Source organism: Pseudochaenichthys georgianus, chromosome 22, assembly GCF_902827115.2.
Source record: "Pseudochaenichthys georgianus chromosome 22, fPseGeo1.2, whole genome shotgun sequence".
Lineage (NCBI taxonomy): Eukaryota > Metazoa > Chordata > Actinopteri > Perciformes > Channichthyidae > Pseudochaenichthys > Pseudochaenichthys georgianus.
Window position 1 is genome coordinate 520,221 of NC_047524.1, and position 13,691 is coordinate 533,911.

Here is a 13,691-nt window from a genome sequence, read left to right on the forward strand (position 1 = left end):
CTGGAGATAAATCCCTGCTGTGGTCGTCTTCTATCTATTTACACACTGACTGCATATATCTCAGGCCATAGATACTGTATTGATGTGTGCAAGCTTAGAGACAAGTATTTACATGTTTTGCCTAAATCAGTTAAATAGCAAATTGAGTCATCACAAGCTGTGCAGCTGCATTTGTGCAAACTTCCAACACTTAATTTGTAATTGCAGTGTAGATCCTAACGTTCCATCGAAGGCGATTCTCTTGGATTGAGTTCGGGAGGATGTGTAGAATATTCCCATTGGTTTAAAAAATGTGCTCAATGCGAATTTAAATGATTTAAAAGGGGAAATAAACGGGGAATACTGGATGTCAAAGTATTCTGACTGAGTACTTTTCCCAGGAATAGTTCCGATAGTTCCTGGGATTGCTTTCTCACCAAAAATATCTGGAACTAGAACCTTTTTTCGGGAACCTTTTCACCCATTTTCAGTCCCTGCTAGAGGTGGGACTATCCTGGGGAGGAAAAGGCGGATTGCAAACCACGCCCCGTAAAACTCAGAAAAGTTTTGTGAAGCCGCCATTTTATTTGCTCGCATTAGCATTATTAGCATTAGCATTAGCCCAGCGCACCAACGGAGAGAGAATAATTTATGGCAACACAAAAAAAAACAAGGGAACGGTGGAGATGAGGAGGTGTCAGCGCTCTGGCGATTTACTCGGAAGGCTTCAGTAGAAGCTACTGGGAGTCCCAGCAGAGACACTACATACTGATATACACCTGAACATCAGCAGGAGAGGACTCTTTAAAGTAGAGACACTACAAACTGATATACACCTGAACATCAGCAGGAGAGGACTCTTTAAAGTAGAGACACTACAAACTGATATACACCTGAACATCAGCAGGAGAGGACTCTTTAAAGTAGAGACACTACAAACTGATATACACCTGAACATCAGCAGGAGAGGGACTCTTTAAAGTAGGAGACACTACATACTGATATACACCTGACCATCAGCAGGAGAGGACTCTTTAAAGTAGAGACACTACAAACTGATATACACCTGAACATCAGCAGGAGAGGACTCTTTAAAGTAGAGACACTACATACTGATATACACCTGAACATCAGCAGGAGAGGACTCTTTAAAGTAGAGACACTACAAACTGATATACACCTGAACATCAGCAGGAGAGGACTCTTTAAAGTAGAGACACTACATACTGATATACACCTGAACATCAGCAGGAGAGGACTCTTTAAAGTAGAGACACTACAAACTGATATACACCTGAACATCAGCAGGAGAGGACTCTTTAAAGTAGAGACACTACATACTGATATACACCTGACCATCAGCAGGAGAGGACTCTTTAAAGTAGAGACACTACAAACTGATATACACCTGAACATCAGCAGGAGAGGACTCTTTAAAGTAGAGACACTACATACTGATATACACCTGAACATCAGCAGGAGAGGACTCTTTAAAGTAGAGACACTACAAACTGATATACACCTGAACATCAGCAGGAGAGGACTCTTTAAAGTAGAGACACTACATACTGATATACACCTGAACATCAGCAGGAGAGGACTCTTTAAAGTAGAGACACTACAAACTGATATACACCTGAACATCAGCAGGAGAGGACTCTTTAAAGTAGAGACACTACATACTGATATACACCTGAACATCAGCAGGAGAGGACTCTTTAAAGTAGAGACACTACATACTGATATACACCTGAACATCAGCAGGAGAGGACTCTTTAAAGTAGAGACACTACAAACTGATATACACCTGACCATCAGCAGGAGAGGACTCTTTAAAGTAGAGACACTACAAACTGATATACACCTGAACATCAGCAGGAGAGGACTCTTTAAAGTAGAGACACTACAAACTGATATACACCTGAACATCAGCAGGAGAGGACTCTTTAAAGTAGAGACACTACATACTGATATACACCTGAACATCAAACCTTAAACTACCAAATTGGATGCCGATTTGGGAGCCATAAAGTTAAAAAGCATTAGCGGAGGTTTTATAGATTCAACTTGAGGTTCTGCCCGTGTTTCAGTAATGGAAAGAGAAGCTCACCCATGTCCAGACCGCATGGTTAACAGCACATTTAACCCAGTTCTCTCATGAAGTGTTTATATGGTGACGTGTTGGGTTAAAAAAGAAATGGTGACAGTGTTAGTCAGAAACAAGTCTGAGCAAGAGAACCAGCCTCGTCTGAAGACGGGGTGAAGGATGCATCGGAGGTCAGATGTTTACAGCTGTGCTGATTATTGCTAATGTTACAGAGAGATTTACAGTGTTTCTGCACGGAGAGTTCAAGTGTTGCTGGGAAATTAGAGCACTCAACGCAGGAAATGAGAGGAACAAATGGAGCCATGCAGTGCAAACAGATTTCACAGATGAGGTCATTAGTGAAACAAATGCTGCTAATGAAAGGGCTTATGGGAAAAGGGAGGGGAGCGACGGAGAGAGAGGGGGAGATACTGTAATGAAAGTAATGGATGAAACAGAAGGGGGGGAAAAAATAATATTTAAAAACGGGAGCAATGATTGAGGAAAGACAGATAAGAGAATAATGAATGATGTAACGAAGGAGGGAAGGTGTATGGATACAGGAAGGGTTGACACGTGGAAAAGAAGGGAGGGAGACACAATGATAAAAGAGAAGGGTGCCACATGGAGGAGATATGATAGCAAATGAGGAAATGAAAAACAACAAAAAGGAAAGTCAAAAGTAGAAATAAATAAGATTTAAGTTGGCTGGATGTCCTTTGCATTTGTAAAGTGTCTTAAAAGCACTCTGTAAATAGATAAATAGTGATATAAATACTAAGAAAGAAAGGATTATAAAACTAAGTAAATGCAGTGAACCTCTCTCTCTCTTTACTCCCTCTCCTCTCTGACCTGTTGCTGAACAAACTGCTGCAGAAACCTCAGTTTGGTGACGGAGGGCAACGACCGGCTGAGCAAACAAAAGATTACCCCAAAGCACACAGTTCAAACATCGCTCTGATTAAAGTCCTGTCCTGAGATAAACCCCCTCTTTTCTACGATCAGACACTCCGATGCCTCATTCACACCAACGGTGTTTCAGGGCCGGGTCGGAGCTGGAGCTTGAAAAGCACCGGGTTTTCCTGTTCACACCGCAGCGGAGCCGCCTCTTAGCTCCGGAATCCGGTTCGTTTCAAGCACCAAAAAATTGTCCGGCCAGAGCAAAAGCACCGCATACGTCACGCTTACATCGAGGCGGGGGCGGGATCAACTCCTGAACAACAACAACAAGCCGGCGTTGTATCCAGTTTGTACACAACGATGGAGAAACGTAACAAGCAGCAGTGGTCCACTGAAGAGACCAGCTGCCTGCTGGGAATCTGGTCTTCCGAAGAGGTACAGAGGAAGCTGGAGCACAATCGGCCATTGTTGTTGTCGGTGTGAGCTGTGAGGGGTTTCCGCGTGGTTTGGCTTTATGAAGCAAACGGTTACGTCATGACGCAGCACCAGTCGGACTCTGTGAAAAGAGCCGGAGCTAAACCGAAGAACCGGTTCTGAACCTGAAAAGCTCTAGCACGGAGCTTGAACCGGAGTTGCGTTGGTGTGAATAGCCGCGTTCACACCGAGTACTTTTCACTCGTACTTTTCACGTTTAGTTCCGTTAGTACCCCTGATGTCGCGTTCACACCAAAAAAATAACTAAGTGCCGGGAACTTTTCACCCCATTTTTAGCGCCTGCTGAGAGCAGGTACTTTCCTGGGCAAAAAAGTACCACAGTTCTGATTGGCTGGGCGATTGCAAACCACGCCCCGTAAAACTCTGAAATGTTTTGTAGAGCCGCCATTTTATTATCCTCACATTAGCATTATTAGCATTAGCATTAGCCCAGCAAGGAAACACAGAGACTAACCTATGGCAACACAAAAGAATAAATAGGAGCGGTGGAGATGAGGAGGTGTCGGCGTTCTGGCGATTTACTCGGAAGGCTTCAGTAGAAGCTGCAGGGAGTCCCAGCAGCTTCTACTGAAGCCTTCCCCAACTCCGGGGACTTCCGGCCGGGGACTTCGGGTGGCGTGAAGTTGTTTGCGGCCATTTGCCTAATCCTCCTCCAGGAACTTATTCCGGTGTGAACGCGATCGGCACTTAGTTCCATAGGGGAACTAAGTGCTGGGAACTAAGTACGGCAAAGGCAAAGTACTTGGTGTGAACGCGGCTATTTATATAAAAGTGCTTCCACATTGCACCCTCTGATCATCCCCACATTGTTGGCCTGCGTTCACACACTCATGCAGACTTTTTATTCCAATATAAAACATGAGGTGACTTCCTAAGCAGGCGTAAATGCAACAACTGCTTTCACCTTGAATGATTAAATCAGCGTTTAATGAACGCGCTGCAGCAGAGAGGAGCTTCCTGACATGTTGGCGCACATGAGATACTTTTATTGGGCTTGTAAATGTGAAAGAGACACCAGCATGTTGTATTTCCACAACAGCCCGTCTCATAAAAGTACAGCTGGATACGGCTGTTGGTCGTTTCTAAAGTAGAGGTTCCCCCGTTCCCTGAAGGAACTCCTTTCTGTCAGTGAGTAGACTAAAACCCAGATTAGGCGACATATTTAATGCATGTTTTTATATTTAATTCAGTGCACAACAAAGAACAAGAAATGCTCTCCGCAGACCCATTCTCACAGCGTTCTAAACCTTTTTCTTTCTCAATATCAAGCCACACTTATTGTTTTTACTTTGGCTGTGAGTGTGTGTGTGCTCAGGATGAGTTTCGCGCTGTCCCGCTGTATCGCCGACAAGCCGTTCAGGACAGAGAGTGAATACACAGACTATACAGAGATGCTGTGAGAAACCAATGTGAGTTTGGAACATTGCACAGTATAAATCTATTCTAGTCGACCTCAACAATGGAACTATGATCAGTAGAAATGGCCATGACGTGGGCCCTTTAATCATTTGCACCAGAATGTACCCAAAGTACAACAAATAAAGTACTTTATTGCACAATCAATGAATAAACCCCTGACTGAGGTCTTTTTTGGGATATTTTGATATTATATTCAACGCATAACAAACAATTGCATAACAAAAAAAGTGTGCAAATAACCCAAATGATAATTAAGGATTTAAACAGAAGAAAAGCTACAAATCTTCACTTAAGCATTTCGTCAAGTTTTAGCATTAAAATGTACTCAAAGTACTTAAAGGTCCCATGGCCATTTCTACTGATCATAATTCCTTTGTTGAGGTCGACTAGAATAGATTCACATTGTTCAATGTTCCAAACTCGCATTGGTTTCTCACAGCATCTCTGTGTAGTCTGTGTGTTCACTCTCTGTCCTACACGGCTTGTTGGAGCTCCTGCCCCCCCTCCCTGTGAGCCCAGTGGACGTCTGCGAGACAGCGAGACACAGCGAAACCCTGCCCGGAAATACACACACACACATACCCACAGCCTGGCTGGGAGTGTGTGTGTGTGCCCAGGCTGAGTTCCGCTGTGTCTCGCTGTCTCGCAGACCCCACACCAGTGAGCCAGCTCACAGTGTCCCGCTCCTCACAGCAGCGAGCAAACAACGTCCCGCCGAGTGTGTGTGTGTGTGTGTGTGTGTGTGTGTGTGTGTGTGTGTGTGTGTGTGTGTGTGTGTGTGTGTGTGTGTGTGTGTGTGTGTGTGTGTGTGTGTGTGTGTGTGTGTGTGTGTGTGTGTGTGTGTGTGTGTGTGTGTGTGTGTGTGTGTGTGTGTGCGCGTGTGTGAGAGGAAGTCTGCGGATTGGTCCAAAAGAATAATACTATTGGATCATACGAGCCCGGACTGAGGTCGAGTGACATCTTTTATGGATATTCCATATTATATTCAATGCATAACAACAACAGTGAGGAATAACTGATACATTGTACAATTAACTGAAGTATTTATCACAATACACTTTTTTTTGCACAAAAGTTTGTGTAAAACGAGAGATTTTGGTAAATTTAGAGCTTTTGCTGTTATTTTCTAGGAACTTTTTATACATGTGTAGATATTATGTTTTAAGATGACTAATGTAATGGTTTGGTCTTTAAAATGCCAGAAAATAAGGGAAAATGTTTATCACAGTTTCTTAAAGTCTTTAAATGTCTTGTTCTGTCAGTCCAAAACCCAAGATATTCCCTTTAATTTGATAGCAGGCTATACGCAGGAATCCTGAAGTCAAAAGTAAAACCTTTGAAGTCCTTTTTTAAGACCCTTTCCATACATTTTAAGACCTCATCGCCACTTGGAGTTCTAACCGGTTACCTTGGCGACACACTTCACCTCACATTGACTATATACAGTATTGAGTGTCCTTCCTCCTTATCTTCCAACCATTTGGACGCAGACTTGCATTTCCCCATAACGATGTTGCTTAGCAACCGGCGTAAACGGGCCTTCGCGCTATCGAGCAGTGAGCGTGCGATGTCCTGTTCAGATGACGTCAAACCCAACGGGATGCCATCAATAAACTCCACAGAATCTCACTACACACCTACGCCATGACTACATTCAGGCAGACTGCAGAACACAACCTCTCTGGACCATTCATATACTTATCGAAAACAAGCTACAAAATGTAATACCGTTTAATACTTTTTAATAGCTTTAATTTTCGCTAAATTGATTTATCAACTTTTAATACTTTTTAAGACCCCGCGGACCCCCTGGATAGAGAACAGAGAAAAGCAGGCTAACATGAAGCTTGTCTTTTCACTGTAGCTTGTGAATTTAATGAAATACAACACGGGGAATGATTTGTTGATTATATTTTGTATGATTAATCTGAATCTTCAAAGTCTACTTAAAAGATTAAATAAATGGAGTAACAAGTACGTAAGATGAAGTAGAAAATACTCCATTAAAGTACATGTAACTAGTATAAGTACAGGCACGTGCACACATAGACATCAAAGTGGGCTTGAGGCCCTGCCCTTTTTCTTCCTCCAGAGAAAGTGCCCTTTTCCCCCCCTTTTTTAAATACATTAATATATATCTACAGCTGTTTGCGCACAGTTTCCCTTTCCTATTGATTGAATACAAAATAAAAATATCAGGTCAGGAGATTAGACTGTGAAGTTCTGATGCCCTCCCTCCCTCCCTCCCTCCCTCCCTCCACGTCTCCTGCACAGCGGTGCGGACAGTCCCTTCAGACAGACAGGTAGCAGCACCTCCCACTTTACTGTCCCATGTTATGCCGGCTTTTCTTGGCTTGTCTGAAGGCGAGTGGAGATGAACTAATGACTAAACTGCCGGTGCCTCGAGTTTACAGCTAATTAGCCAAAAGACAAAAACAAATAGAGTTAACTAAGGTAGGCTACTAGCTAATGGATACGTTAGCTCAAGGTTTAGCTAAGGCAATACAGGCTAATGTAGCCTACGGTAGGCTACTTAAAGGGAGACACTAAAGGTGAATACAGTAAAATGTTTATCTAATAACTTCATCACAATCGCCACATTGATATGCAAATGAGGCGTTAACTAGTACACTAGTAATAAAGTACTATTTTATCTCTTATCTTGATTAAAATGTGCTAATTTGCATGCAGTTACCAAGGCATTGCAGGTGAAAAGGATAAAACAAACAAAAAACAAAAAAACATATCACCTCACAACTTCCCCAGATAGTTACTTACTTCAAGTCAGTATTTCCCCTGAAATGTTGTGTTTAAATGCAGATTATCTTTAAATAGATAACTTTAATAATTTTGATTGTTGGCTGCTCATTTAATAACTATTAATGTTACTAGTTTGTCGTCTGCTCTTGTGCTTAGTGAATATGGAAGACTATTGTCTCTGTGTTAGCTGATTATTAGAACTCTGTTGAGTATTAAACAATTGCGTGAGTGTGAGGCGATTAAAAATAAATTGGTCAGTAAGTCAGAGATGTGCAACTATATTTAACTTTTTGTTTTACTTTTTTTTATAAATGATTATGGGAAGTGCCCTTTTTCTCACTTGAGCCCCCGCCCCCCAAAATGTCTGTGCACGTCCCTGCTTAAGTACAATCGTTGAGTAAGTGCACTTGATGTGCACCACTGCATTTAACAAGCTGTAACCACACAAACTCTAATTTATGCTAGATCAATTAAACCCTCTCTATGGGCAAACTGATTAGCCTCTTCACCACGGTCCCTTCACCTTATCGCTGATTTCAGAACAGAAGAGAAAAAGCTACAGGTTTTATATCTCTTCCACTTTTCGCATCACAAAACCCTGCAGCCAAGGAGCCATCTCCTAATGTGAGCTGGCGTGCACCCAGCGGCAGGCAGTACACACACACGCACACGCACACGCGCACACACACACACACACACACACACACACACACACACACACACACACACACACACACACACACACACACACACACACACACACACACACACACACACACACACACACACACACACAGAGAGCTGTGCTTGTGTCTATACTGTATGCTGCTGTGATGCAACACCACACCTACAGCTTCCACCAGAGGTTGTTCCTCTCCGCCCTGTGCATGCAGCAGCAGGCGGATACAGACCTGGGCTGACAGAAGCATGCATTTAATGACAGTGTGAGTGTGTATCCGTGCGTGTGTGTGTGTGTGTGTGTGTGTGTGTGTGTGTGTGTGTGTGTGTGTGTGTGTGTGTGTGTGCGTGTGCGTGTGTGTGTGATGCCTCGTTTCTCCCGCATGTTTCCCACCTCGCATCTACGGAAAGGTTGTCAGCGCATAATGTGCTGTGTGGGCTGTGAGGTGTTTGCGCACAGGACTTATGGAAAGCCTCTTACGTGCGCTTGAAGCTGCGAGAGGGAAGGAAAACGAAAACACACACGCACGCGCGCACACACACACACACACACACACACACACACACACACACACACACACACACACACACACACACACACACACACACACACACGATAAAGCAGTGGAATAATACACGTCTACCCGGGATTGAATATAGCAACATATTCCCGCTGTGACACCCAGCTGTGCGCCACCATCACCCCACACACACACATCAACATGCAGCACACACTCTCCCGCAGTCTCCTCCTCACACACACTCACTATGAGCGGGATGGTCCTGTCGTCCCGGTGCATCTCCAGCCGGCCGGGGACCCCCCCCTTCGGCCCCCCATGGCCCCTGCCGCGCGTCACGGACGACGGCGACGACTGCGGCTTGTTGTCCTGCCACAGGTAATAGAACGTGCCCAGGATCCACGCGACGGTGAGAATGGCGATGGCGTTGGCCCGTATCCTGCGCATGGTGAGTCCATATGGAAGCGCTCCGGACTGGAGGCTCGGGTTCACGGAGGACCGTCCGCCGCCGAGATGCGCTGATTGTCGGACAGACTGCCTGCTCTCCTCCGTCTCTCTCTGGCTCTCCTCCTCTCACTGAGTCAAGGTCCTAGCGCCGAGGTATATCATCCCTCTGCACACACACACACACAAATACACGCATATGCACACGCGCTATAAACACGCACACACACGCGCGCACCATGGGCGGTTCTATAGGGAGGAAACAGGGGTCCTGTATCACTGAGCACAGGTATTATCAGCTAAAATAAGTAAGTAAACGTACTGTGCAGAAAAATGAATCCTTCCACAGTGTTTATATATATATTTTTAGAAACAGAAATACGTAATGTATCTCTAACAGGAAATTGGAATGCGCAACAATAAAATAAAAATAATATTAAAATAAAATAAGAGAATTCTTTTATCCATAGGGAGACAATTTAAGATACTTTGCCATCTATAAATTAACAATAAAATAAAAATAATGTATACAAATATGTGCACATTGTGTATAATACAATATAAAACGGTAATAATAAAAAAGGGGACTATTTAGTCTGTAAAATTATAAAACATAAACTAAAACAACCTGTATGGCTTAAACCCACCAACATGTTCATTTCAGTGAAGTCACCCTTTCGCTCTCGTGCTGCCCCCCCCCCCGTCTGGCAGCCAGAACCACATCTGCAGCTTATTTATTATCCCGGCTATAAGAAGACTTAATATTCAGCCTATGCATTTTAATTATACATTTAACCGAGCCGCCTGCAGCTCACAGAGAATACGAAGCAGCTGAACTGATCACGAAGAACAAGGAAGAAAAAGCAGCGGCATGAATATTCCAAGGAGATAATTCTGGATTTAAACAGGTGACCTCTTCCTGCTGCTTTGACTTATGCAGTGAGGAATAATTCTGAGGCATTAAGAATATATTAGACTGAGAGGAAACTTCTCTAAAAATCAGCTTTGAAAAGTCTGCAAAGAAATCAGACTAAACACCCCAGAGAGCATAGAGGGAAGGAGGCGGACATATTTTCACTTGATTGTGAACAAATAATAAAAACGCCCCTCAGTATGAGCTCATGCAACCCCACCTATATAATGTGTGTGTGTGTGTGTGTGTGTGTGTGTGTGTGTGTGTGTGTGTGTGTGTGTGTGGTGATACAAGTTGTCACACATTCAGAATATCCCTCGAGTGAAAGTACAGAAAGTAGAAGTAGTTATTCTGCAGAAAAATTGCCTCCATATGTGTTAATAAATATAGCAGCAGTCTGATTGGTCAACCGCTTAGAGATGTCCCGCCCCTTAGCCTATCACGTACAATGTGCTGGAGCGCCAGCCAATAAGAGCGCGAGTGTTACATAGTGATGTCACTATGTTCCTGAAGTAAACAAAGGGGTTCAATTGAGGCGTTTCTGACTTGAAAACGATAAATGCATTTAAAGGTTTCTGGTTTTACATCATCAAACACATCTGTTGAAAATATCACAGGAGACACAGGACTTGGTGTTCACGTATAATTCTGGCTATCTTCAAGTGCTGGTCCAAACCTCCTGATGTAATTATAAATGCATGCGCTGTAGAAATTAGTGCTTCACAAATCAAATCTCAAAATGCTGCTGCTTTGAGATTAAATTAATCACTCTTTCTAATCTCGGCCACACGGTCAGATGCATGCCGTGTACGACTGAAAGAGGGAAACACATCTCTCCTCTGTCCTCTCTCTCTCTCTGCAGCTCTTGGAGGTTAATCTCATTATGCATGTACTGTAGCCCCCCCCCCCCCATGTGTATAGAGAGGGAGGGCACAGGGTCACAGCCACATCTGGCTCAGGGCTGCAGATGTTCGTCTTCATCAGGTCGGACAGAGCTGCTCCTCTCGCGGCGCTGCTGTCAACATTATCTGTGGGAATACAAACGGAAACAGGAAGTAATGCATTATGGCACATTCCCCCTGAGAATAAGAACCAAAACATTACAAAAAACCCTCTATTGTGACCGTTATCTGTTATAATATGGACCACAAACAAAGGATAAAGCATTATGGCACTGTTTCCTGTTAGAATATGAATCAAAACATCATGTAATGCACATGTTTAACATTAGCTATGGGAATATAAACCAAATCAATAAATAAAAACATGAAATAATGCACGTGGTCGTTGTTATATCTGGAAATGCGATCCAAAACGTACAAAAAAGTGCGCTGTCAATGTTATCCCTGGGATTAAAAACCTAAAATAGTTCACATGTTTTCACTGTTGTCTCATTACGTCTGTGAACATGAGATCCAAAACACGACAGCACTACCGCATATAACTATTACCACTGAGAAACCAAATCATAAATGAGTAGAAGGGGATATGGACCACAGCACAATACTGCTGTCGCCGTTTCCTCTTATATCCAAAACATACAAACATGCCCTGTTGTCACGGTGACATCAGACTATGGACCTGAACTCAGACAAGGCACACGTCGCCACTGTTTTCTGTTGGAATGAAACACAGAACATGAAACAGAAACATTGCATTTTTCACTGTTTTCTTTGAGAATATGGAAACACCAAGAACACACACTCTGTTTCCCTGCAGCGGAGGACACGTCTCTGCAGATTCAGAACAAAAAGCGTGCAGCTGTCAAAGGACACACGCACGGACACACACACGGACACACACACACACGCACACGGACACACACCACTTCAGGGGACATTACATTGACTTACATGCATTTCCTGGAGACTTATCCTAACCTTAACCCTAACCAAGTCTTCACCCTAACATTAATGATTCCCCTCATGTTGTCCCCATAAGGGAGGCGAGTCCCCACACGTGACTGTGTAAACAGATTTAGGTCCCCACAAGTATAGTAATGCTAGGCCACACACACACACACACACACACACACGTGCACACACACACATACCATGTATACATCACTTCAGGGGACATTACATTACATTGCATTTAGCTGACGCTTTTATCCAAAGCGACTTACAATAAGTGCGTTCGACCAGGAAGACACAACCTTGAAGAAAACAGAATTATAAAGTACATCAGGTTTCATAGAGCAAAAAGATTTCAAGTGCTACTCAGCTGGCTTTAGGTAAGCCAGTCCTTTATTAGTATATAAGTGCTCTGTTAGTCATTCTATCCTCGAAGTGGAGTCGAAAGAGATGAGTTTTCAGTCTGGAAGGTGTGTAAGCTTTCTGCCGTCCTGATGTCAATGGGGAGCTCATTCCACCATCTTGGAGCCAGGATAGCAAACCCACGTGTTTCTGCTGATGGGAACTTGGGTCCCCCTCGCAGTGAGGGTGCAGCGAGTCGTTTGGTTGATGCAGAGCGGAGTGCACGCGCTGGGGTGTACGATTTAACCATGTCCTGGATGTAGGAAGGGCCAGATCCATTCGCAGCATGGTACGCAAGCACCAGTGTCTTGAAGTGGATTCTAGCAGTTACCGGAAGCCAGTGGAGGGAGCGGAGGAGCGGCGTGGTGTGGGAGACTTTAGGAAGGTTGAAGACCAGGCGAGCCGCTGCATTCTGGATGAGCTGCAGAGGTCGGATGGCACATGCAGGTAGACCAGCCAGGCGGGAGTTGCAGTAGTTTAGGCGTGAGGTGACGAGAGCCTGGACCAGAACCTGCGTGGCTTTCTGGGTCAGCTGGGGACGTATCTTCCTGATGTTGAAAAGCGTGTATCTGCAGCAGCGGGTTGCAGCAGCGATGTTTGCAGTAAACGACAGGTTGTTATCTAGGATCACACCCAGATTCCTTGCAGTCTGAGTCGGGGAAACAACAGAGGGGCCGATGTTGATAGTTAGGTCAAGAGAGAGACAATCTTTTCCCGGAAGGAAAAGCACTTCAGTTTTGTCAAGGTTGAGCTTGAGATGATGAGCGGACATCCACTGAGAGATGTCAGCTAGACGAGCAGAGATGCGTGCGACGACCTGGGTCTCTGAGCGGGGAAAGGACAGAATTAATTGGGAGTCGTCAGCGTAGCAGTGGTATGAAAAACCATGCGGGCTAATGACTGATCCGAGCGGGTTTGTGTACAGGGAGAAGAGCAGGGGACCAAGAACAGAGCCCTGAGGGACCCCAGTAGTTAATTGACAAGGCTCGGACTCAGACCCTCTCCAAGTAACCCTGTAGGTGCGGTCTTTGAGGTATGAGGTGAGGAGGGAAAGTGCAGAGCCTGAAACTCCAAGTTCTTGGAGAGCGAAGGAGGATCTGATGATTCACCGTGTCGAAAGCAGCAGACAGGTCCAACAGGATGAGGACAGAGGAGAGGGAGGCTGCTTTAGACTTACATGTATTTCCTGGAGACTCATCCTAATCTTAACCAACACAAGCCTAACCCTAATCCTAATCCTAACC

At 44.3% G+C, this 13,691-nt stretch overlaps 1 protein-coding gene across 1 annotated transcript in view; it reads right to left on the reverse strand.

The window, feature by feature from the left end:
• galnt16 (UDP-N-acetyl-alpha-D-galactosamine:polypeptide N-acetylgalactosaminyltransferase 16) overlaps nt 1-9,438 on the reverse strand; it is a 49,696-nt gene extending 40,258 nt beyond the window's left edge. The window contains exon 1 of the mRNA XM_034112226.2: nt 9,085-9,438. Coding sequence (XP_033968117.1) covers nt 9,085-9,282 — 198 coding nt within the window. The 5' untranslated portion in view covers nt 9,283-9,438. The remainder of the gene's footprint in view (nt 1-9,084) is intronic.
• Nucleotides 9,439-13,691: the final 4,253 nt, after the last annotated feature.